At 39.9% G+C, this 27,488-nt stretch overlaps 1 protein-coding gene across 1 annotated transcript in view; it reads left to right on the top strand.

The window, feature by feature from the left end:
- LOC117514727 (CUB and sushi domain-containing protein 3-like) overlaps positions 1-27,279 on the top strand; it is an 885,172-nt gene extending 857,893 nt beyond the window's left edge. The window contains exons 64-70 of the mRNA XM_034175291.1: positions 3,819-3,998; positions 5,390-5,455; positions 11,966-12,124; positions 12,503-12,615; positions 17,438-17,525; positions 23,798-23,939; positions 26,343-27,279. Coding sequence (XP_034031182.1) covers positions 3,819-3,998; positions 5,390-5,455; positions 11,966-12,124; positions 12,503-12,615; positions 17,438-17,525; positions 23,798-23,939; positions 26,343-26,502 — 908 coding nt within the window. The 3' untranslated portion in view covers positions 26,503-27,279. The remainder of the gene's footprint in view (positions 1-3,818; positions 3,999-5,389; positions 5,456-11,965; positions 12,125-12,502; positions 12,616-17,437; positions 17,526-23,797; positions 23,940-26,342) is intronic.
- The last annotated feature ends 209 nt before the right edge of the window (positions 27,280-27,488 follow it).

Raw genomic sequence — 27,488 nt, 5'->3', positions numbered from 1 at the left:
CCCCTTTTCTACTTTACTAATAGCCCAATTTCATAGCCTTAACCCCTTAACGCCTGAATTTATATAGCTGTATATAAAAAAATGGTTTGTGTGTGTTTTTGCCTTTAAGTAGATGGTAAATAATGTTGAGATTATTCATTTCACTTTTGCACAAAAAATAAATAGTAATTTTGGTATTTTGGTAATAATTTATGTTATAATGTTATAATAATAATAATGGTATGTTGCAAATTTGCGACAACAGGCATACTGGTCCATTTGGTATGTTGCATATTTGAGTCAAATATTGTAGCATACATGCGACAATAGGCGTTAAGGGGTTAAGAGTGTGCATATCATGAATGCTTGGTCTTGTTGGATTTGTGAGAATCTACTGAATCTACTGGTACCTTGTTTCCCATGTAACAATAAAAATATACTCAAAACCTGGATTAGTCTTTTTAGTCACATAGCACTACTATTATTCTGAACACTACTGTACATTATAAGTAATTACCGTTGAGACAAGATTCTAAATGCGACACGTACGAGACAACCTGCAGTGGTAGATAATTTCTCTGTGATACTGGGTGCGATAACAGAATGTTTTCATTAGCCAAGTTCTGAGAGCAAATGCATCATCAGCTACAAAAGAGTGGCGTCCAGCGTGACGCATTGGCACAACAAATCGTGCATCAGTGCAGGGATCAAAGTTGTGCAAGTGTCAAGATGCCTTTAGTCTGCAGCTGGATAACCTTCTTGCCTTGCAGAAAAAAATCCATTAGGAGGGCTCTCTCTCTCTGTGTGTGTGTGTGTGTGTGTGTGTGTGTGTGTGTGTGTGTGTGTGTGTGTGTGTGTGTGTGTGTGTGTGTGTGTGTGTGTGTGTGTGTGTGTGTGTGTGTGTGTGTGTATTTGACTGATGCACTTTGTATCTATCAGTGATATCACCATTAAATCAAGAACATCACATGCCTTTATGTGACAGAAATGGTACAAATCTCTTTTGAGGGTTCATGTAATCTCAGGAGTGAATTCTGTTGTGTTGCATGAAGTGTAAATAAACACAGCACTGCCAGCAGAACTCAGTGAAGGATGTGACACCTCTTTGATACAACAATTCATCAGTTTTGTAAGTGTCATCCATATTCATGGTCTACAAACTCTACAACCACCTTGGACATGTGCTGACATGTGCTGACAGTTTGTCATTTTAAATAGGTTGCACAGAGTTGTGCTCAGAAAGCGAGGTGGGACTTTTTCATTTATTAAAGGCTCCAGACTTTACATATTCAACTTATCATGTATCGCTTCATTAACACATTAAACCAACATCTTACTGCACAGAGTCCATGTACTTTATTCAACACCTGCTATTATTAGCAGATTATTGACCCACCTCAACTGGCTCCTTCAGTGCAATAAATCTACTTTGGAGCTCAAGTTTATCACCCTCAGAAAGAAACTCATCTTGGTTGTTTCTGTACATGATGTCATTGTTTTCATCACTATCCAATTTCCAGGACACTGGGTGACAGTTGGAACATGAATTGACTGGTAAATGACTTTTTACTTTTTATCTTGTGCTCCAAGACACGTTGAAGCTGCATTTTCCAGTGTATAAGGGTGATTCTTAGACTACGGGCACTTATTATGTCCTTTGATCATATTGTATGAAAAGAAAAAAGGGGAAATTTCACACTTTTATAGTTATCTTTACAATGAAAGTGTGTTAAGAAATTTGTTCTAGTAGTCTATGATGACTTTTTCACCTTTTTTCAGCATCATTATATGCAAATATTGCCATTTTGTGCTTGTCCCACACCCAGACATTTGATCTTCAATGATAAAAATGAATGGTAAAGAAACGTTTTTCCTAATGTTTTAAAATATCTCTGAATAAAATATCAGTAAAATAATCAAAACATAATTGGGGTATTCAGTGTCATACAACTGTTGTGATTTTTTTAAACAAAATGTAGTTGTCCCACACTATTGCCATAATTTCCACCACAACACTGTAATGTCCCTTTAAACAGTTTGTATGAAAGATTGTTTGGGTAGTTTCTATGGAGATAAACAGTGACATCAGAGCACATGTATATAGCACCAAATCACAACAAACAGTTGCCCCAAGGCGCTTTATATTGTAAGGCAATGGTGTGGTGGAAATTACATTTACAAGGCCAATAGTGCCCGTAGTTAAAGAATCACCCATAAATGGCTGCAGAGTATAAGTCACATCTGTCAAAAAAAAAGCCATTGTGCAGAAGGGGAAAAAAAAAAAACATAAGTCACTTTTTTCTGGACGTTGAACTCATGTTGTAACACAGCATCTGCCTGGGAGTGACTGTAGCAGTGGACATATAAGCTAACTGTAGCACATGTGCACACTACACCCTGTGCTGTTATTTAACATGAGGACTTTGAAATTCCAAAAATAAGTAAGCTGGATCAATAAGCATGCGGTGGACAACATATTGAAAGTTATTTGTTTGGGCTGGGACATAAGAAATCATCAGAAGGGCATGGATTGCTGGCGCACAGCAACATGGAGAAGTGAACAATAGATTCATGCAGGAAGCCCTCAGCTTGTGGTATTATTAGGATTACTAGTCCCCCTGGGACAGCTACATGTTACTATTTCAGGCTGAGTATGACCAGACTTCATGGATAAATGTCTGCCTAGCTAGTGTTCGCTGATCAGCTTCCCCAGGCCTAGACTCCAGGAAACTGCCCCATTTTCAAGATAAGAATTCCATTCCACATTGAGAATGTGAGGGTTCTAGAGCATTATGCTGCATCTTCCAGGCTTCCTAAACCTACTTTATTCCTGCCCCTCTCCAGTGAGCAATTTACCTAGAAAGACTCTAAAGCAGGCTATTACACCCAGCAACCAGTGTTGTAGTCAAGGCCCCAACTATCAAAGGCCACGGCAATGACCTCCAAAGCTCAGGCCAAGTCTTTGACTCATCCAGGTCAAGGCTTGAAATCTCCAGATCATATTCTGTATTGGAAAGGTTGTTTATAGCAAAATTAAATCTACCTTGAATTTTCTTGAGATGACCAAGGCTTCGAACTATCAAGGTATTCAACTTACTGTTTTACCAATGCTTGGTAAAACAGTTCCCAGGGCCAGTGTGGTCCACAGACCCCTTGACCATTGGGTGATACTTCTCAGAGGAGTTGTCAAATATGCTGAAAAGAGAGGTTTCATGTATTAAGGCTTTTGTTTTATTTTTAAACTTTCTGCATCCAGTTGCCCCCATGATTATTTTTCAGGAACACTACTAAGCATAGAGCAGTTCTGGTATGTTCTTGACAGTTTTAATTATTTCAAGATACAAACAAGCCAGAATGTTTTTCATCTTCTACTCACTGATTAGTTATGCCAGACCTTTGTGCCTGTGCTGGTGTGGTCCCATAACCAGCAGAGACACTGTAGATCTTGAAATGCAAAGCTGTGATTAAATTAAATGGTCTACTAAAAATTCATGGAATTGTTTTGATTTAATTTATGCCCTTTCCATTTTACAGTGTGGTTCAAACCAAAATTTAACAATGAACTGCACAAACCGCAAGTGCATATATTCACATTAGACAAGAAACGAGACATTATAGTAACAACATATTCCTTAAATAGCTCCCCTGTCTCAGCTAGATTGTAAAATGAGTCTTTTCCTCTTAATTCTTCTCTCTCTCCCTCTGCTTCTTTCCTCCACAGTGAAAGCTTAATTATCTTTTTGTCCATCTGCATATCGCTCTGTTTGCGCCTCCATTTGTATGTATGTGTGGGTGAAAATTCTTGCAGTAATACCTCTTCCCTCTCCCTCCTTTTAAAGCACACTCCTGCAAGCAGCCGCGTAGCCCCGCCAACGCCGACGTTGTGGGTCTGGACCTGCCCTCCTATGGCTACACCCTGGTGTACACCTGTCAGAAGGGTTATTTCCTCTCAGGGGGTTCGGAGCACCGTGTCTGCCGCTCTGATGGCAGCTGGACCGGCAAGGTGCCTGTCTGCAGAGGTACGTGGTGAGCGATGGTCTATGAGGGCGGACTGTCAAAGCTGGTGGGGAGGAAGCTCTGTTAAAAATGTTCCAGAGGATGATTTTGAATTGACATGTTCTGGTGGATGCTCACTCGTGGGTGGGTGCGTGCGTGACTAATTAGTATGAATGTTTATGAGTGCAGAATATTTGCATGAGTTGAAGATGAAACATATCGTTCAACGAGCCGTGAGCCAAATGGACCAAATGAAAATATTCAGTGAATTAAAATATTGCTTTCCATTGCACAAATGGAAATCATTCATTATTTGTTTTGTATGACACCTTACTACATCCTCGTCATTTGACTGGTGGATTGTTTGTCACATGACATTCATCATTTGTCCCATTATATATGAGTGACATGTTTGGGACTATTTGTCGTGCATTTTTCCTCCCATCCTTTTCATTCTATTGCACACCTTCATTAGCTTTTTGTAAAAGTGCTTCCATGAGGAAGCTAAATTCAGCAGTCACAATGTTCACAAGGACAACTTTAGTGGCTGTTGAGGTGCTGTTAGATGAAGAATTGGATGAGCTCTTATTGCATTTTTCATTAAGAAAGCAGACGCATGTTTCCAGTTGTGTGCTTCCACTGAACTCCTCAGGCTCTCGCTCTGCTTAGCGGTGTGTCGGCCGAGTAACCTGCCAGCTAGCAGGAGCTGCTGGGTCCCGCTGCCATCTTCTCCTGCTCCAAGACGAAACGCCTCTCTAATTTTATGGAAATATCAATAAAATAATGGTGCGCATATATTTATGTGTTATACAAAACAAACAATGAATGTTTTCCATTCATGCAATGGAAAAGATGTTTTCATTCATTGAAAAATGGAGTGTACCAGTGCACTCAAAAACATTCATTATTTGTATGATATGAACATGTTTGATTGGAATTCTTAAAAGCCCCATAAAAACTCATGAATATTTAAGAAATTTCTTTCCTTAAAGCTTTTGTGTGCTCTTGTTACAGAGTCAAATTAATCAGTAGTAAGGAACTATAACTGCTAATATGTCTTTTGTATGCATTGTCAGTGTACAGTCATTTAACATGTACCTCAGTGATTCCCAAAGTGTGGCCATGAAATGTAAAACATTTTCAAATTTTGTAGTAAAATTTGAAACTACCAAAAAGAGAAGAAGAAAACAAAGCCATGGTTTCAAATATTTGGTCTGTCTGCCAGTGTGGATTTTTATCATTTTGCAAATCATATTTATGTTTGAGTTTAGAACTTATCATCACAGTGCCCAACAGAGTGAGAAAATTATTCTGGCAACACATTTCCATGTGAGCAGGGTTTCTGTTTAGTCTTGTATCACTGCATTTTTGTGACATACATGGTTGATGTTTTTTTTTTTTTTTTTTCCTGCAGTCGGTTCCAAATCACATGAGAAAACTGTCAAATCAGTATCGGGGACCTTGAGCCCGAAAATAAATGGTGAGTATTGAGTTCCACAAGCTGTTGAACTGGTAGCTCCAGAAGTCGGCAGTCCTGCAAGTGTCATTTTTTAGCAGCAGCATCTGCTGTGGGGAAATGTTGTTGAAAAGCCCAAAATAGCAAATTCATTATGTCCTGTAGAAATAATGATTTGCTGTCTTCACAGGCTCTTTGTCCTCATGTTGCAACTGAAAGTCAGCGTGTCTTACGTAGTGAAAAATAATGTCCATTTTACCAAAATTATGATTACAGAATTTAGTGTGTTTTGTTAGTTTTATAATTATATGTGCTGAGCAACTGGTGTTAAATTAGAATTAATTGTATGAATGTATGTTGTAAAAACAAAAAGCTGTCAAAACTGCAGTAGATTTTTAAGGTTGATTTCCAAAACGGAGCTACTTAATATGTAAGACAAATTTCAGATCTCTGATCTGACAATAAAGTATTATCTTACCTTATCTTAAAATTGTTGAATACACACATAAAACTAAGTTATAGTTATGAACAATATTTTAACCTGCAGCTTAAAGAATGACAACAGTTTTAAACTCACTTCCGGTCGCCACAGAGAATCCGATACAGCGGGCAGCAGCTGGACCAGTCCAAGGGGACGCTCGCATTTCTCCTGCCTGTGGAAGACATGTGGTTAGTTGGAGAGGTTGTCTATCTGGGTGGTTGCCATCCAGGCAGGGTCCAAGGCGATTCCCTGTTTTGATGGATCAGGCAACACGACACCAATACATGGTCCCAGATCTGAATAAAGAACATTCGGGAACAAGGATGTTTTGTTCAGCTTACCCAAAAATTCACAGTAAGATCAGCAATTTTAAATATTTGGGGGATTTTTTGCAATATGCATCATGATATAACAGTGTAGCAGATAATTATGTCAGTCTGAATTTACTTTAAGTACCTGCAGTACCATAACGTGGACAGATGTGTCACGTTTGAAGAGGATGTGATTCATCAAGATCACATAGTTTCACAGTTAATTAAACATAATCTCACAGTCTCAGGAAACCATTGAGGTTTATTTATTTATGTATTTAAATAACTGACAGTTGTACACTGGCACAGAGAGATAATGCCCAAAAAGTTGTGGTGTTTTTCTTGTGTTTGAACTGAATAAGTGGGTTCTCAGACTCATCACTCTTTGAGCCACTAAGCAAACCTCTCGTTTGGCTTCACTGTGCTGCGCACGTGCTGCTTTTAAGCTGTGAGCGCCTCACATTAAACCCTCTGATGTTGATTTGCGGAGCGCTTCCTGCTCCATGATTTCAGTCGGGATTGTCCCGACTCTGAAACCACCATTCAGGCAGAGCGCTTGGATTAAGTGACGGTGAAACCATCACGCTGCTCTTTTCTCCATTTTCAGTGTGTCAAGTAGCCAGGCTGTTAGGATTGCTTCAAAAGAATTTTTTTTTTTTTTTTTTTTTTACAATAACCTCCACAGTTTTCAGAGGTGTGTTTGACAGTATGAAAAAGAAAAGTGCAGTTTGTCCGTGTCAAAAAGCAAATGAGTGTTGCGGTAGGTTCTGTCTAACACAGGTGATTGACAGCTGGTGGTGTTGTGCAGGAGTAGAATACAGAAAAAGACACACGCACACGTTGCTCTTGAATTTGAAGAAGTCCAACCTGGTCTTTCTTAAGACTGTCCCTGGCAATGTAAATTCAAGCTAGATGATAGGTGCAAGAAGAGGGTTTTAAAAAAAAAAGAAAAAAAAAGTGAAATTTCAGCTGCAGTTTGTCAGAAAGCACATATGAAACCCGAGCGTAGAGTTGGTCTGTTTTCTTGTTTTTACTCCTTCTCTACTCCACTCCAGCATGAAACTGTGAATGGGGATAAAACAGGAAAATGCTGCACCATTCCCAGTTTCTCCAGTCACCTCCACTGAAGACAATAACTCCATCAGAGTTGTCTGGGTGTCTTGGTGGCTTCCCTCACTCATCTCCTTCCAGCCTGGTCACTCAGTTTTTAAGAACTGCTGACTTGATACTGATTTCCCATACAATACCATGCTGTTAGTATTCCTTAAAGCTGCACAGCCTTTCAAATTTCACAAAACTGACAAAATTGAGTTCCTGCTGAAATCCAAGCATTATAATGTCGGTTTATTTTTGTAACATGTTGCAAAATTACAGCTCATCTTAATGAAGAGAACAAATTTGTCTGAGGGAAATTTCACAGCGAATTTTGTCTTTTCCTTCTAACGCTGTCATGCAGAGGGATTGCAGGAGGAAGTGCACGTCACACATCTGTGCATGTGTGATGTTTTGTAATTATCTGTGACATGACCCACTTTCTTGATGGGTATTCCAGGGCTATTCATGCTAACATTCGTAAGATGTCTTGTAAATCACGTCAAAGGTGTTATCTGGTTACAAAAATAGCATTTTTAGATTTTGACCTGTTTATTTCTCACTAATTTTTACAAAATATATGAAATATATTAGATTTATACAGAAATAAGCTATTTTGAAGCATTTTTCTTGTTAATTTTGTTTGAGCGAGCAGCCAACTGAGGTCACGCCATCTTTCTTTACGCAGATTGGCCGCCGCTGTGTCCTTCCCCCATGTGATCTATGATGTCAGTACCAAACGTATGTCATGGCATCTGATCGCTTGAATTTCTCCCCTTCAGGGGTTGAAATCCTAGTGTTTCCAGACAGCGCAAATTTTGATCATATTGGCAATATCATATTATGAATCCCTTCTTTAAATGCTCAGGAATAAAATTATAGTGGTGCCAAAGAAATTTCTTTTCTAATGACTTAAATCTTAAAAAAAAAAAAAAAAAAAAAGGCCTTACAGCTTTAAGCAACTTTCAGTTTTGGTCACTGTATGTATTTTTGACTTTTGCCAGTTCCATTAAAGTGCTTTTTCATGATTTGTCAATGCATCTTTGCAGCTGATTGTGTTTTGTTAAACTATTGCAGTTAAATGCAGTGCTGTTGGAGCCTATTCAGTATAAATAATACCTAAAATACACACTTTAAGTGGATAAAAAATATAGTGTACAGCCACATTGTGTGCCATGATGGACTGCCCCTTTAATGACTATTTCATGTCTGAGCAAGTTGATTTTAATGCCATAGTAGAATGAAGAGAAGCCAGTTGTGCCCAGGAAAGGCGGGTGAAAGCTTCATTAATTCCTCCTTTTGAGTTTAGTGTTTCAGAAAAGTTGCTATACTCGGTGATGGAGATGACTGATAAGCCCTTCAGTCTTCTCTTAATACCTTACCTTGCTCTACTGATAATTGCTAAAATGTTTGTTTTGCTGATAAATATAGCAATCAACCTCTCTGCACCAGTAATTACGTATCTCATAATTTTCTAACAAATAATTACTGCTGCTTTGTAAAATTAGGTGCTGCAAAACTTTTCTCAGTGTGTATTTAAAAAGTTGTTCAGAGTTCAGAGTCATCTACCAGGATGTTTTTAATTATGCGATTTAATGACATTGTCACAGCATGTAAAGAACATGGTATTATTCAAATGGAATTAAAAGATAGTTATCAACTGTTTCACATGTTGATTCCACACATGGCTAATTAGTGTTTTACAGCATGTGTGCCGGCATTCAGCTCCACTTAAAAACTCATTATTCATTTGTCTTCTTTAAAAAACACTTTCAATGCTGTTTGATAAGAATAATAACTTAATCGCTACAGTGCGTTTGTCATTTTTGACGTTAAAGTGGAATGGAATGTATTTGTTTTCCCTCTTTAGGGAACTTCATACATAGTGTGAATTTGGTTGAATCACGGCGAAACAGCGCGAAACAGTTCGAGTCATTGAACCACTGAAACATCGTGCTGACGTCAGGAGGGACACATGTTCGGGCAGACACGAACAAATGCTGGTGCGAACAAATGCGGGTGCGACCCAGGGCGAAATGCAGGAATGTGGCATGGCGGCACGAACAGAACGTGTCACTCGCACTGCGCCAAGACCGCCCTCCCGACAGGTCGAATGCCCAGATACACATATGGGGCCGGCCCACCAAGCACTCAAAGAACACAATCTGCCTGCATTGCAAACCACATCTCATACCACGCCAATAATAATAGTAATAATGATAATAATAATAATAACAGAAATATTGATAATAATACCAACAATCAATAAATATTACAGTAATCACATGCCAAATGAGGCCTATTCCATAATTAAGTGGTTTATGAAAAAAGCAATCACATCTCATGTCATTGGCATGGGAATGCTGCCAATATGTCAGTGTATATCTGCTGAGGATCCACAGATGAACACACACAGTTAGAGACACAAAAAGGCAAGTACCACTTCATCACATGTGGCTCAAACCTCAAACTGTTGCTGCGTAATTGTTGCCAACACATACTTCCTGATACTACATCGACCTAAATATCTGCTGACACAAATACACACCATGACAGAGGTCATTGTCCCATCCTGAGAAACAGAAAAATAAACCATCTAATGACAGACATTTACCATGTAAGGGCATGTTTATTCACATTTGTATAAATCATGGATGGTCTGTATCACAGGTTTATACTGTAGCGTCTGGTCCAATGACGTCAGTGTCAAAGTCCAATATCAGGGGCACCTGTAGAAAACATAAAACATAATAAACATGGCTGCTTGTGCAACCTCACAATACAAACTGAGGGGGAAGTGCGAATGCGGGGATGGCACACCGCAGTCTCACTGGCATCCAAATGGACGCACCCACCAAACCCTGACAGCTGTCCACACAATGATGTCACGCCTGCCCATTTGACCACAATTCCCATCCACCACTGACTGCGGCCGAATGGCCTGGGTGCACCACGGAAGACATGGGACGCACCTTTGCCGGGACACGACACGATGTTGTAGTGTTGTTGTAGTGTTGTTGTAGTGTTGACCTCTGGCTGTTTGTACATCGTGTAATTGTGTTTCTTGTGCTTTTGACTGTCAAAATCCAGTTTTTTGCCTTTTCTTTTAAAGATGTTCTTGAAGAGATCTTTGGTTTTGATTTCATCTGGAAGTGACCCCCCCCCCCCGTGTTTGTATTTATCACTCAATTTCCGATTGAGTCACAGCTGGCTGGTACTATTAAGAATATATACAGTTTCAACATTGCAGCAGCGATTTTCTGCCCTTGTTATTCCCCATAAATTAAGGGTAATAACATACAAATGAACCATTCGGCAAGCAATGACGGTGCCAAATGACTACAAAACTACACTAGTGTCTAAAACAGTAACAGAAATTTTAGCAAAGACCGTGTGGAAACACAAATAAAAATGATTAACAAACAAATCAAAACCAAAAGACACTCATCAGAGGGCTGATCCAGACCCTCCACCTCCAATAGCTCATCTTACAAATCCATCACAAATATTTTACTGATCAATATAAACTTTAGATCATCTCTCTAGTCCTATTGTCTGCTGAGATATAGCAGAAAATGCTTATTGCACCATGTTCTTGTTGACCTTGACTTTTGTCCAACCCTCTCCAAAGGTTTATCGTCTCCATATACACTCACCGGCCACTTTATTAGGTGCACCTTGGTAGTACCGGGTGGAACCCCCTTTTGCCTTCAGAACTGCCTTAATTCTTCATAGCATAGATTCATTAAGGTGTTGGAAACATTCCTCAGAGATGTTGGATCATATTGACGTGATGGCATCACGTAGTTGCCCATTCAACCCGTCTGCCCATTCTCCTCTGACCTCTGACATCAACAAGGCATTTTCCTCAACACTCACTGCCCACTTTATTAGGTACACGTTCAATTGCTTACTAACACAAATAGCTAATCAGCCAATCAGATGGCGGCGACTCAATGCATTTAGGCTTCTAGTGAAGATGACTTGCTAAAGTTCAAACTGAACCTCAGAATGGGAAAGAAAGGGGATTTAAATGACTTTGAATATGGCATAGCTGTTGGTGCCAGATGGGCTGGTTACTTCAGAAACTGCTGATCTACTGGGATTTTCACACACAACCATCTCAAGAGCGACGGTTGTGTGGACGTCGGAGGAGAATGGGCAGAGCAGTTGAATGGGTGACCGCGTGATGCCAACATGACAGTATGGACCAACACTTTTTCAACCCCTTGTTAAATCTATGCTATGAAGAATGAAGGCAGTTCTGAAGGCAAAAGGGGGTCCAACCTGGTACTAGCATGGCGTACCTAATAAATTGGCTGGTGAGTGTACATCCACAGTATTGCAGATGTAATGAAATGTGTGAAACTGGGAGTCATGAATGACTGTAAGAAGATGCATCAGCACCATATAGCCCCAAAACTACAGTCGTGGCCCATCGGGCACGTAGGGAGCCCCGGAGTCATGCCAGCGCCGCCTGTGCTTTACTGCCGCTTCTTCTTCTTCTTCTTCTTGTAGTTTTAAATGCTTTGTGGTGACATCTGGCTGTCAGATGCGTAAATAATTATGGGGTTTTTTTGTGCCTCTTTGATGATGTCACCCCTCCCCATGACATTTAACACTTTTCTTGTCTTTTCCTTTCCCCTGAAGTTCCTGATGACGTCTTCGCCTCCGGTTTCATCTGGAAGGGCTCTTACGATTACAAAGGCCAGAAACAGCCCATGATGTTGACGGTCACAAGCTTTAACGGCACAACGGGAAAAGTCAATGTAACTTTAAGCGACAGTAACGTGGAGTTTCTGCTCTCCGGTGAGCCATCCATAAATCATCTGTCTTCCACTTCCTTCCTTTCACCTCCTCTCCACTCCTCTCACTACCTCCATGTGTCACTTTCATTTATCTTGATGGCGCTTCGTCAATCAGTCAATCACCAGACCATCTCATGCGTGAGAGTGGAAATTAACTATCGGCTCTAACGACACACGTGCCGGCGCGTGCAGCCTGACTCTCTAAATGCCCACTCAGGAGTCGCTTATTTCAGCCTCCTTCTGTTTTCTCTTTGCCCCCACCTCATCCCACTTCTCTCCGCTGCTGTTCATCTGTCTCTTCTTCCCTCTCCTTGTTCCGATTGTCTCATCTCTTCATTGGTATTGTTTCTCTCCTTGCCTCTTGTCCGCCACCTTGTAGGAGTGTACAAGCGCCAGGAGGCACGGTTAATGCTCTTGCTGTACCAGATGAGAGCGCTGGCCCACAGCTACTTGAGCAGGATTACTGATGAAACCTGGGCAATGGATGGATTTGTGAGTATACGCAGGAATTTACTGCAGCTGCAGAGTGATCTGTGGAGAAAAACTGAAAAGCTCTTTTCTTTTATTGGTGTTGTTGGGTTTTTTGGGGAGCGGTGGTGGATGGGGTGGTGGGGGTCCATCTGACAGAAAAAGAGATTGGAGGCACTTGGGCTGTAACTGCTTGGGTTTAAAAAAATACAAAATAAAAAAGCCATCCTTGATCTCAATCGTGTTGACACGACTTTAAATTAGAAGAAATTCTTATTTAAATATTTTTTAAACATGCCAGTTTTTTTTCATACCTCATCACTGTTAAGACACACGGATACGTGTCTGTTTGTTATACTGTTTATCCACCGACATCACTGTTCTCTCTTTTCAGCAAACTTGTGTTTAAGCATCTTCCACTCTGATTGATATACATTAATTGACTTTTTTTTTTTCTTTTATGTCATATACAACCCCTGGCAAAAATTATGGAATCACCGGCCTCGGAGGATGTTCATTCAGTTGTTTAATTTTGTAGAAAAAAGCAAATCACAGACATGACACAAAACTAAAGTCATTTCAAATGGCAACTTTCTGGCTTTAAGAAACACTATAAGAAATCAAGAAAAAAAATAGTGGCAGTCAGTAACGGTTACTTTTTTAGACCAAGCAGAGGGAAAAAAATATGGACTCACTCAATTCTGAGGAATAAATTATGGAATCACCATGTAAATTTTCATCCCCAAAACTAACACCTGCATTAAATCAGATCTGCTCGTAAATCTGCATCTAAAAAGGAGTGATCACACCTTGGAGAGCTGTTGCACCAAGTGGACTGACATGAATCATGGCTCCAACACGAGAGATGTCAATTGAAACAAAGGAGAGGATTATCAAACTCTTAAAAGAGGGTAAATCATCACGCAATGTTGCAAAAGATGTTGGTTGTTCACAGTCAGCTGTGTCTAAACTCTGGACCAAATACAAACAACATGGAAGGTTGTTAAAGGCAAACATACTGGTAGACCAAGGAAGACATCAAAGCGTCAAGACAGAAAACTTAAAGCAATATGTCTCAAAAATCGAAAATGCACAACAAAACAAATGAGGAACGAATGGGAGGAAACTGGAGTCAACGTCTGTGACCGAACTGTAAGAAACCGCCTAAAGGAAATGGGATTTATATACAGAAAAGCTAAACGAAAGCCGTCATTAACACCTAAACAGAAAAAAAAAAAACAAGGTTACAATGGGCTAAGGAAAAGCAATCATGGACTGTGGATGACTGGATGAAAGTCATATTCAGTGATGAATCTCGAATCTGCATTGGGCAAGGTGATGATGCTGGAACTTTGTGATGTTTGGTGCCGTTCCAATGAGATTTATAAAGATGACTGCCTGAAGAGAACAATGTGAATTTCCACAGTCATTGATGATATGGGGCTGCATGTCAGGTAAAGGCACTGGGGAGATGGCTGTCATTACATCATCAATAAATGAACAAGTTTACGTTGATATTTTGGACACTTTTCTTATCCCATCAATTGAAAGGATGTTTGGGGATGATGAAATCATTTTTCAAGATGATAATGCATCTTGCCATAGAGCAAAAACTGTGAAAACATTCCTTGCAAAAAGACACATAGGGTCAATGTCATGGCCTGCAAATAGTCCGGATCTTAATCCAATTGAAAATCTTTGGTGAAAGTTGAAGAAAATGGTCCATGACAAGGCTCCAACCTGCAAAGCTGATCTGGCAACAGCAATCAGAGAAAGTTGGAGCCAGATTGATGAAGAGTACTGTTTGTCACTCATTAAGTCCATGCCTCAGAGACTGCAAGCTGTTATAAAAGCCAGAGGTGGTGCAACAAAATACTAGTGATGTGTTGGAGCGTTCTTTTGTTTTTCACGATTCCATAATTTTTTCCTCAGAATTGAGTGATTCCATATTTTTTTCCCTCTGCTTGGTCTAAAAAAGTAACCGTTACTGACTGCCACAATTTTTTTTTCTTGATTTCTTATAGTGTTTCTTAAAGCCAGAAAGTTGCCATTTGAAATGACTTTAGTTTTGTGTCATGTCTGTGATCTGCTTTTTTTCTACAAAATTAAACAACTGAATGAACATCCTCCGAGGCCGGTGATTCCATAATTTTTGCCAGGGGTTGTAGAAAGATGTTCAGATTCTTATTTAAAAACATCCCTCAAGCTACATTTTTCAAATCACTCGTGCAAAGGCTCCTTTTGTTTCAAAGCTGCTGTTTCACAGTTTCAAAACTAAATGTCATGAGCATGAAAACTAGCATTTGGGATTCTGCTCAGTGCTTCAGCAGTTTGAAGAAGCTTCCCTTTAAACAGTTTGTGGCACTGCTGAAGCTCAAGGTCATGCATGATCAAAGGTGGCAAGAGGTGAAATCTACCCATGTTAACGGTATTTTTTTGAATATTATATAATATACAGTAAATATAGATACTTTCTCAGGTGCTGTTAAATATTGCAGTGACATTGTCATTTTCACAACTTAATAAATAAGTCAAAAACTGTTTTTTGTTGTCTAACTGAAGCAGTACTCTTCATTTTCATGCTTTAACTGCCAATGTGGAGTGTGTACATATAAGTAGACGTACACTTGGAGCCCTATCTTCCACCTGGTGCAAAGCAGCACACAGCAGACAAACGACACACAAAAGACCGCTCCAGCAGCGCCATTCACGTCCACGCTGAATGAGCTGGAGAAAGCATTTGGAGCCGTATAAAAAGATAATTATTTAATAATTATTTGTCATGTTTACAGTGTCATTGCTTGGTAAAACAGTTGCATTTTCTTTCCTTCTTGTCTGCAGCTGTTAAAGTATCTTTATGATAGATTTTAACATCTCATTATATTTGTTCAGACAAGCTGCGCTCTTTTTTGCATTTACACAATATCTCTAAAATTAGAAAGGTCTTGTCTCAGAGTGATGCTGAAAAACTAATTCATGCATTTATTTCCTCTAGGCTGGACTATTGTAATTCATTATTATCAGGTTGTCCTAAAAGTTCCCTGAAAAGCCTTCAGTTAATTCAAAATGCTGCAGCTAGTGTGCAACTGTTTGTTGTGATTTGGCGCTATATAAATAAAATTGAATTGAATTGAATTGATGCGATCCGCTGATGCAACCACTCGCTTTGTTCACTTCTTCTTTACTCCACTTGACAAGCTGCACATTGTGTTGGCGAGCAGATCACGCCACGTAGCATGACATTTATGCATGAAAGATTTTTTGGAACATTTCAAAATTCTCTTTGCACAATTGCATGCCCCGGCGCCCCTCTCACGTTCATTCTGCACCAGTTAAAAATGAGTTTACTGTCCTGCATGACAAAGATCGTGCAAGTACATGAATCAAAGTCATGCATGTGTCAGTGCACCTAGACACAGACACTTGCCGACATAAATTTATATACAGTTTGGCTGAAAACTTTAGAACTCATTTTTCGCACCACACATTCTTTGTGCATTACACGTTAAGCCCCGGTCACACGGCACTAAGGAAGGACAACAAAGCCAAAACGAAACAAGAAATCTGGACTTACGTTGACTTTTGGAGACACTGTTTAACCGTCGTCCAGCTTTGTTTCTGTAGCTGGCACTTTGTCAGAATTTTCAAACTGTTGAAAAATGTGAACAAATCCTGATGACAACCTCAATTCATCTGTAGTCCATTTTGCTTTCTGTTTTGATGGTTCCTCATTATTTGCGTAGTTCCCGTACCGTCAGCGTTCTGTTTGATTGTCGTCCAACTTTGTCAAACCTCCCAAGTCCAACATCTTGCACGGACATTGATGATATCTGAACGGATAAATAACTAAAGATCCAACAAGATGAACATGACTCGTCCATGTGTGGAACAAAAAGCAATGTTTTCATGCAGAAACAATAGCGGCAAGAACATTTGATCAACTGCTTTAAGTATTTACACATGTTGCAGCCAGAGACGTATGCGTAAATAGTTAACACTTTGTTGTAGTTGTAGTTGTAGTGAAGACAAACCTGTTGTCAAGACAACGCAGCTGCAGGTGGCTGTTTGCTGCAGAAATAATCACAGCATCAAGGTCGCCGTTGGCTTCATTTTTTCTTTCGATAGTTTCAGTTTTATGCGATCTGCATTCGCAGGCTTTTTGGTGATGGGAGACGTGCCAGCTCATTCATCTACTTTTTCTCGATGATTTGTGGCTTTGTGACTTTTTTCCTTCATTCAGCTGTCACCATGTGCTGTGTGACCGGGGCTTAAGCCGTTACCCGTTGAAAACCCACAACAATGAATAAAAACTGAAATCTATCCTGTCACGATGATTATTTGTATTATCTTTATGTTTCAATGAAGTGGACAATATAAGTGATTTAACAGTCAGATTGTTTGATGAAGTGAAATCTGTGCCGATGGGGAAACATAAGCGTGGCCATTTTCAGCCCAGGTGTATGTAAACGTATGCTTGTCACTGTATCTTACGTGTTACAGTAAAGAAGCTGGAACGACTTCAGAACAATGACTGTCGGTGGAACAGAAGTTTGTCTTCTGAAATAAACTTCAAGGTTTGCTTAACAATGTGTGACAGGTGACTGCGCACTGCAGAGCCACTGATAGCACGCTGTGCAGGCGCGGTGCACAAAAAACAGGGGTGTTATTTTTGAATGCAGCATGACAGGCTGTGTTGCCCGTCTTACTAAATCCTGGATATGTACTTTGGGATGCGGTGTGGAACAGATGCAACATTCTCTTAAGTGTTGAGAAAAATCACATTTTGTTTATGAAAAACTAAGTGCTGCTTGTCAAAGTGATGCTTATTCATTTTTTTCCCCTCCAGGTTTCAGCCGAGCCTGAGGGTGGCAGCTACGTGTTCCAAGGATTTATACAGGGAAAAGACTACGGACAGTTTGGATTACAAAGACTTGGTATGTGTCCTTTTGAAATAAAATATTCCCCACTGGGTTTTTGTTTTTCCACCGCTCCTTTCATTTTAAACTTGCTTAAAGCAAAGTCACAGATGACTGTGAGTTGAGTTTCTATAGTGAATCCAATAGAGCACAGCAGCAAATCATAATTGTGGAAATACAGTACAATCAAAATCTTGTGATATTTCTGGATTTAGATAGAGATGAGGATAACTTCAGCACAACTTTGGTGCTTCCAGAAAACCACCTGGTAATGTCATGCCAATGTATGACATCATTACAGGCTCCATGGAAATGCATAGAATTACCAAATTTTGATAACCTGATAATTCAAAAACAAGTTGTATTATTTTATAACTCACCAAAATAAAAGAGAATACAATGAGGGTGAAAAGAGTAGACATTGCACCATATTACTTCAAAACAAACTCCAAAAAAAAAAGGCACCAAAAGGCTGATGCAAACACTCCATGCTCTGCACACTGTTCAGTGGTGGGCACAGCTAACCAAAAAGGTAGCTACGCTAACAGATAATCAGCGAACTGAAAAGTTAGCTTTTATAAAGCTAAACCAATAAACCACCCAAAAAATTATCGGAAGCTACAGCTAACCAAAAACTTCCAGTATTGTCTCTGGTACACTTGCAACTACTAACAAGTTGATTTTGAGTTTTAACACCACAATCGCTTCTGGTAGCACCAAAGGCGACCACAGATCCAAACAATGAGTCAGCACTTCTTTCTTTGAGCGCCCTGCCCCCCTACTGGAAGCTCCTGTTTGCTACATAGCTTGCAGCAGTAAAGCAGTAAAGCAGTTGAGCGGAACAGCAAAGCTCAACTCTCTATAGTTTTGATTTATAAATAAAATTAATACAGATTGAATAACTCCATTAATGTCAATTCTGTCATTTGTACAAAGGTAAATATAGCATATATCTTTTAATTTTAAATAATGCACTAATTCTGAGGTTTTGTAACAAACACAGACAGATGCCAAAGGGATTATGGGTAAAATGTGTCTCCTCTAACACTGATTGGTTCACTCATTCGTTCTATGTAAAAACGAACACGGTAATGTGAGGTGTGTGTTGGTGTTAACATATAAATGTGCTTTTGTAAAATATGCCATTTTTTTATTTGTAAAAAAAGGCATTTGCAAAACAAAGCCAAGTTGTAATTAGACAATGGTCTGATATAACCGGTGTCAAAATAAATAGAACACTACCATCTACTGGTGCCCAGACACTCAGTACTTAGGGCGAATACTGCCATGAACACTACTGGTCAGTAGATGGCAGTAGAGACCCTGAAAACTTGCTAAAACAAATATTCCAAATAAATAATCCATCCGTGTCTGCTGCTATGTTTAAGATACGTGGAATTTAATAAATGCAAACCGAATTTCAGACATCTTAAATATATATATATATATTCGAGGTCTGTCCATAAAGTATCGTACCTTTTTATTTTTTTTTTAAACTATATGGATTTGATTCATATGTTTTCAAATCAGACAAGCTTGAACCCTCGTGCGCATGCGTGAGTTTTTCCACGCCTGTTGGTGACGTCATTCGCCTGTGAGTATGCCTTATGGAAGGAGTGGTCCCGCCCCGTCGTCAGATTTTCATTGTCTGGAAATGGCGGAATGAAAAGGACTTTTTTCCATCAGAATTTTTTCAGAAGCTGTTAGAGACTGGTACCTGGAAACCATTCGAAAAATTTATCTGGCTTTCGGTGAAAATTTTACGGGCTTCACAGAGAATAAGGTCTGTTAGTACAGCTTTAAGGACCCCTTTAAGGATGCTCGCGCACCGCGCTCCAAGCTGCGACGACACGGCACAAGCCACTGGACCATTTCTAAATGGATGGCTCTGTGGATACGAGACCGTCGTGTGCTCTTTCTCTGGTTATCACAAGAGCTGGATATCAGCCATTTTCTGGCAGATTTCACTTTTAACAAGAGATTTTGTCATGGAAAGCCGCGCGGAGGCTTCGCGCATCACGACCGATTCGCTTTGGAAGCGAGACAAAGGAACACCTCCGTTTCGGCATGTCAGAGGACAAGTTCGGACATGCCTATCTCGGCTTTCAGTGCTTACCAGTCGAGTGAGTTATAAGAGAAATTGTGGAGAGCTGGGCATGTCCGAACTTGTCCTCTGGCACGCCGAAAAGGAGGCGTTCTTTGTCTCACTCGAACAGAGAATCGGTCGTGACGCACAAAGCCTCCGCGCGGCTTTCCACGACAAAATCTCTTGTTAAAAGTGAAATCTGCCAGAAAATGGTTGATGTCCAGCTCTTGTGATAACCAGAGAAAGTGCACACGATGGTCACAGCTCCACACAGCCATCAATTAGAAATGATCCGGTGGTTCGTGCCTGTCGTCGCGGCTTGGAGTGCTGCGCGCCGAGTGCCATTGTGGGCCATCCTTAAAGCTGTAGTAATAGTTCTTATTCTCTGTGAAGCCCGTAAAATTTTCACCGAAAGCCAGATAAATTTTTCGAATGGTTTCCAGGTGCCAGTCTCTAACAGCTTCTGAAAAAATTCTGATGGAAAAAATCCCCAAATCATTCCGCCATTTCCAGACAATGAAAATCCGACGACGGGGCGGGACCACTCCTTCCACAAGGTGTGCTCACAGGCGAATGACGTCACCGACAGGCGTGGAAAAACTCACGCATGCGCACAAAGGTTCAAGCTTGTCTGACGTGAAAACATATGAATCAAATCCATATAGTTTAAAAAAATAAAAAGGTATGATACTTTATGGACAGACCTCATATATATATATATGTATACTCAACAAAAATATAAACGCAACACTTTTGGTTTTGCTCCCATTTTGTATGAGATGAACTCAAAGATCTAAAACTTTTTCCACATACACAATATCACCATTTCCCTCAAATATTGTTCACAAACCAGTCTAAATCTGTGATAGTGAGCACTTCTCCTTTGCTGAGATAATCCATCCCACCTCACAGGTGTGCCATACCAAGATGCTGATTAGACACCATGATTAGTGCACAGGTATGCCTTAGACTGCCCACAATAAAAGGCCACTCTGAAAGGTGCAGTTTTGTTTTATCGGGGGGGGGGGATACCAGTCAGTATCTGGTGTGACCACCATTTGCCTCATGCAGTGCAACACATCTCCTTCGCATCATCCATGAAGAGAACACCTCTCCAACGTGCCAAACTCCAGCGAATGTGAGCATTTGACCACTCAAGTCGGTTTCAACAACCAACTGGAGTCAGGTCGAGACCCCGATGAGGACGACGAGCATGCAGATGAGCTTCCCTGAGACGGTTTCTGACAGTTTGTGCATAAATTCTTTGGTTATGCAAACCGATTGTTTCAGCAGCTGTCTGAGTGGCTGGTCTCAGACGATCTTGGAGGTGAACATGCTGGATGTGGAGGTACTGGGCTGGTGTAGTTACACGTGGTCTGCGGTTGTGAGGCTGGTTGGATGTACTGCCAAATCCTCTGAAACACCTGTGGAGACGGCTTATGGTAGAGAAATGAACATTCAATACACGAGCAACAGCTCTGGTTGACATTCCTGCTGTCAGCATGCCAACTGCACGCTCCCTCAAATCTTGCAACATCTGTGGCATTGTGCTGTGTGATAAAACTGCACCTTTCAGAGTGGCCTTTTATTGTGGGCAGTCTAAGGCACACCTGTGCACTAATCATGGTGTCTAATCAGCATCTTGGTATGGCACACCTGTGAGGTGGGATGGATTATCTCAGCAAAGGAGAAGTGCTCACTATCACAGATTTAGACTCGTTTGTGAACAATATTTGAGGGAAATGGTGATATTGTGTATGTGGAAAAAGTTTTAGATCTTTGAGTTCATCTCATACAAAATGGGAGCAAAACCAAAAGTGTTGCGTTTATATTTTTGTTGAGTGTGTGTATATATATATATATATATATATATATATATATATATATATATATATATTACTCTGGAAGAAAGAGGACAGTCAGTGTTTGACAAAAGCAAGACGTTAAAGAACAAAAAGGAAGCGAATGCAGCTCACAATGATTCCAATTGAAAATAATGGAGAAGCAACCTAAGCTTCTTCTGGCATTTTTACATAAAACAAACACAATAACAATGTCTATCAACCCAGAGAATATATTCACGAGAGTTTTAGGCAGAATATACAAAGGGTTTAATGCTGTTGTCTGTGTGGAGCTTGATCAGAGTGTCTCAAATGCATTTCTCCTGTCGTGAATGTACTGAGATTACCCATAATGCACTGGGCACAGCATGCCCGCACTAACACCTTCAAAATTAGTGCATTACTTTAAAACTAAAGCAGATATATGATATTTTCACTTTATAAAACTTCAGATGTGATGTTAATTTAAATAACTTGTCTGAAATTAGTTTGGTTAAAATTTTAACCATAAGTTAAAACTGTATGCCTCTGGATGACTTGGGTGATATTGCCAGAAAACTAGTATGGGGTCAAAAGAAATTAGCTTTTTTTTTTTTTTTCTTTTCCTGTGAACAGTTCTCCTTTTTCTGCAGAGAATAGAGTAGTTTCTTCTGAAACTAGCTCTCTTCTGTTTGCAGAGGATAGAACTGCCCTTCTGCTACACTTGAATCCTGGATGTCAGACTTTATAAATGTTAGCAGTCTAAAAATTATCGGACCAAATTTATTGGAATATAATTAGTCCGTTGATGGTTTTCATAATTATCTGAAAAGCTAATCCGATAATGAAAACATTAGCTTTGATAATTAGTGGTTAGCGGATTAGCGGAACTGTGCCCACCACTGACACTGTTTAGATTATAAATTATGAATACTTATCAGCATTATATGCAGGGAGCTTTGAGGGAGCACACATACTCAATTATGTTTTTCTTATTAACATTATATATAACTTATTTGTGACTTTATCATGAAGTAACTTATTGCAATCAGTAACAATATTTTGCTGATCACTGTGAGCATCAAAGTTGTACTGTAAACAGGAAATTTCTTAAGGTACTTTTCTTTTAGTATAATGCCCATGTATTGTTGCATATCAAAATGTTCAGAACAATCACAGCTTAATGAATGTGAGACATGCATATGCATATGCTTTAGGCACATTTAATGCATCATAAAAACCATTACAAATTATGAAAACCTGATAAATATACATGAATAAATGAAATGTGTGATGAATGTCAACTTTAATGTTGCTGTTGTCCATTCCGCTGCTCCCGTTTTTTTTTTTGTGTTCAGGGTCACCACAGCGGATACAACCAGATCCGCATTGATATTTGGCACAGGTTTTACGCCGGGTGCCCTTTCTGACGCAACTCCAGTGTTACCTGGAGAAACACACACAGCCGCTGGTGTTCCAAAGAGGTCTCCCATCCAGTACTAACCTGGTCCCGCACTGCTTAGCTTCTGAGATCTGATGGGATCAGGCTTACACAGAGCATCAATATTAAAATTGTGTTGTATTTATGTGTGGTTTTAAATTCCAAGACCCACTGGCTGGGGAGATATTACAGTAAATGTGTTTTGGTCAGTGTTTTGCTTGACCTTAACCTTGACCTTTGAGCAGTCTCTTTCAAAAGTTAAACCTTTTAAACAAGGTTTGGTGGCACGCAAGGTGGCAGTTTGTATTGTTGATGAAAATGGTGAAACATGTCCTCAATCCAGTCTAGTTGCGGATCTTGATCAAACTGTAATGCGTTCTTACTTTGTTCATGTGCAGTCCCTTCATCCACTTTCATTCAAGTCTGTCCACATATTTGTTTGTTGATCCTGACGACGGAAAACCTTTTAATGAAAATAGGCACGAGTGAATACGTACTTGGGCTTGACCTTGGCAGATAATGAAATACCTGTGTAAAAAAATCACTGAGCCATTCTGGATTGTCCCATTATAGACAGGGCTTGGTGTTATGTCCTGTCACAGTCAGATTCTTTTTTGGAGTTGTCCTTCATTTCTTTTGGTCATTCATTGCTGTCGTCTCATTATTGTCTTTTACACTATTACTGCAGTCATGACCATTATCTTTATGACCGTTCATCGTTTGTCATCCTCATCTACTCGCTGTTGTCTCCCACTTATTGCCAGCATGATCACCTTTGCCGTCATCATCATCATCATCATCGACGGCACCGCCACGTGACATGTACGCAGTTCCATTCATATTCTTTGTTTATTGACTTTTGTTCCGTCTTAATACGGTAAATGTTTTACATTTGCATATCGATTTGTGGCACTGGCCTAATGATACTTATTATTTCTTTCAGGCTTGAGTGCGAGAGAGAACGCTACATCTGCTGAACCCGAAACTAACGGCTCCCCAAACAGCAGCTCCGTTGCCCTCGCTATCCTCGTGCCTTTTTTTGCTCTCATCTTTGCAGGCCTGGGTTTTTATGTCTATAAACAGAGGTACGTATTGTTTCCTGCTGCCTCTTAGTTTAGTTTGGAGGCTGGATTTATTGTCTATGTCTGTTTGGTTCTCACACTCGGAAGGAGGCAGAATGTCTTTGTGGACTCGTGTCTCGGGTTGAGTACGTTATTCACTGTGGGGCTGATGTTGAGGAAGATTCTGAAACCTAGATTGTTGGAAATATTTGTACAGTTGCAAAGAAAATGCATTTCAGTGTGATGTAGATAGCACATGTGGCCCAGTTCCACAGCTGGCTTTACTGCAGGTAGCTTTCTTCTTGTATCACAGTCAGAAGTGTGATGCTATGTGAGTTCATGTGTTACATGCCACAGCGCTCCTCACTGCCATTTTAATTAAGGTCACCTTTGATATTATGACTGTCCTCATGACTCTGCATGGTATGAATGGTTGTGCAGTGGATAGATGATTGATAGATGGATGGATCCCCACCCCCAAGCTAAGAAAAAGCTTTAAAGCATTTTAAAAATGGAGTGATAAGTAGATACCAGTTTGTTAACCCAATAACTCAATAATGAATGCCATCAAGAACAACCAGAACAGTGTGATTACAAATTGGTGGATTTTTGTGAATAATCAAATTTTTGGGTAATTTTCAATGTGTCTGCAAAATTGAAAAACAAAATTGATTTTATTTATTTTTAATTTGCTCTCGTGGTTCACCAGGGCACCATGAGTGCATGTCCTAACGTGATCATGTGATCAACTCAGAACACATCCATGCAAGAGAATGTATTTTAATTTAGTTTGGGATTAAATATATTTATTAGGTGGACTCCAAGCCAAGGAGTCAGTTTTTTTTAGTCAAATAAATGACTCACTGGATGAACTCAATTCAATTATGGGCAGGATTTCCATCTAATAAATATTTGTAGCTTCAACTAAATTAAAATAAATTATGTTGCATGGATGTGCTCTATTTGAGTTGGGGCTACATATATTTATTAGATGGAAATCCGGCATATAATTGAATTGAGTTCATCCAATGTATCTGTTTTTTGAGTGTATGTTCATTAACACATTGCCTCAGTCATCAAACATGGCGTGTCCAGTATACATCCAGCAATATGTTCTATATTTCTAAATCCAGTCATTCCCGGACAACAAAAAATCTCTAAAAGTGTATACGAGGTCTGTTAGAAAAGTATCCGACCTTTTTATTTTTTTCAAAAACTATATGGATTTGAATCATGTGCGCTTACATCAGCCAAGCTTGAACCTTCGTGCGCATGCGTGAGTTTTTTCACGCCTGTCGGTTGCGTCATTCGCCTGTGGGCAGGCTTTGAGTGAGCACTGGTCCAGCCCCCTCGTCGGATTTTCATTGTCAAAAAACAAAAAACACCTCCATGTTGGAAACCATTTGGAAGATTCAGACGGCTTTTGGTGGCTTTTCAGTCGAGTGAGTATCCGAGAAATTGTGTAACAGCTGGGCATGCCACAACATGTCCTGTGAGACTTCCAACACGGAGGTGTTTTTTGTTGTGCGCCATGAGCGGCTCCGTCCCGACGCGCGAATTCCTCACCACGTCTTTCATTACAAAATTTCCTGTAACAGTGGAATGTGCCGCAAAAGTGCTGATGTCCACATTTTCTGCGATTTCTCTGGTAGTCACTCGACTGAAAAGCCACCAAAAGCCATTTCCCTGACAATGAAAATCCGACGAGGGGGCTGGACCAGTGCTTACTCAAAGCCTGCCCACAGGCGAATGACGCAACCAACAGGCATGAAAAAACTCATGCATGCGCATGAAGGTTCAAGCTTGGCTGATGCAAGTGCACATGATTCAAATCCATATAGTTTTTGAAAAAAATAAAAAGGTCAGAAACTTTTCTAACAGACCTCGTATAACGAGGATAAACTGATTCAAATTTGTTGAACTTGGATATACCAGATCAATTTAATACCCAACCTTGTTCTGCTTATATAAAATACCACATACTTGTCTGCCACCTACTGGGCACGTCTGGGCTTGTTGCAGGGAATAATCTTATTATCATATGCATGATGGAAATTTGGACCAAGTGAGTGGGGTTGAAGTTACATGTTGTTTATAAAATAAGCCTGTTTTCAGTTTCTGTCATTTACAAAGACTGGGTCTTGTGGCCACAAAGGCCACCATTCTGCTTGTCTTAATGTTTCACAAAATAATACAAATGCAGCAAGAATGTACAATGTAAATTTTGCTCTCATTAGGATTGTTCCCGGTGAACTGACATGGGGCTGTTCTGACTGAACTTTTCAGAAGTAATTACTATTCGGCCTCTTTTAGCCACTGCAGCCATCCATGCCAAAATAATGGAAACGCATTTATTGGATCGGAAAGAGCGGAGATAATTGGGATCCTGTCTCTCAACTAATGTGCAATGTCCTCTCTGTCCAACAGGAAAACAGATAAAGCCCAGTACACAGGATGTTCTGTGCACGAGAACAACAATGGCCAGGCCACGTTTGAGAATCCCATGTACAACACCAACACAAAAGCTGCTGAGGGGAAAGTCGTCCGCTTTGACCCCAATCTCAACACCATCTGCACCATGGTTTGATGTCTACTCACAGCAATAATGGACAATTTGCTTAACATTTATATCAACATATTTACATTTACCCTGTCGCTGGTGAGACACGAGACAGATGTGGACAGGATTGCTCCGAAACATAAAGCACATATTCAGCAAGTCGCACAGAAATTGCAAATCATCGTATTTTAGAGGTTTAAGAGGAGAAAATTGGAGGTCCCACACTTTTCCACATTTTCCCGTAGGTCAGTGAAGAGAGTTGTTCTTTACACTCTGTGAGTGTTGGCTTTATGAAATAATAATAATAAAAAAGCCTCCGGCATATAGCTGAATAAAGTATTTTATGCTCTGTATTATAAATACGTACAGAGGGGTTATTTCACGATGCCAAATGATGAGTTAAAACTTTTCCAAGACTACACCCATTATTTGTCTTAGGTGCTCATTTATTTCGCAGAGAAGGATGTTCTCTTACGGAAGCGATGAGGGTTGCCACTCCGAGTGAATCAGTGTAATCTTTATTTTACAAGCAGCAGGGTGTGTGAGAGAGGTGACAGTGAAATAAAAAGTGACACATCTATAGCCTGCTCAAAGTTATATGGTCGATTGTTCTTCTTAATTGGATGTTACCTGCTGAAGACAAAATATACGGCCAGGGATTTTGTTTGCGTAGTGCATGGAATGCCAGGGCTTTTATTACTACAGTGCAGGTTCTCTGTAATTTTAGAATTGTATTTTCTTCATGAGAGATGGCATATATATTAGAATTTATTACAAGTTGTATGTAAGTGTTTTCTTTTTTGTTTTTGTTTTTAGCAAAAAAAAACCTTAATCTTAAAATATAAGAGTTTAAATTGCAAGTCAGCAGATCTAATCAAAGCCCAATGTACCGTATTGTTCCAAATACAATATGCCCTCCACCCCCTTTTCAAGACATACCTTTTGAAAAAGAAAGACTAAAGACCAAATTTTATTATTTATTTGAAAATTATACTAATAAAAGCACATTCTGC

Source organism: Thalassophryne amazonica, chromosome 7 (assembly GCF_902500255.1).
Source record: "Thalassophryne amazonica chromosome 7, fThaAma1.1, whole genome shotgun sequence".
NCBI classification, from domain to species: Eukaryota; Metazoa; Chordata; class Actinopteri; order Batrachoidiformes; family Batrachoididae; genus Thalassophryne; species Thalassophryne amazonica.
This window is presented reverse-complemented; position numbering and strand designations above follow the sequence as displayed.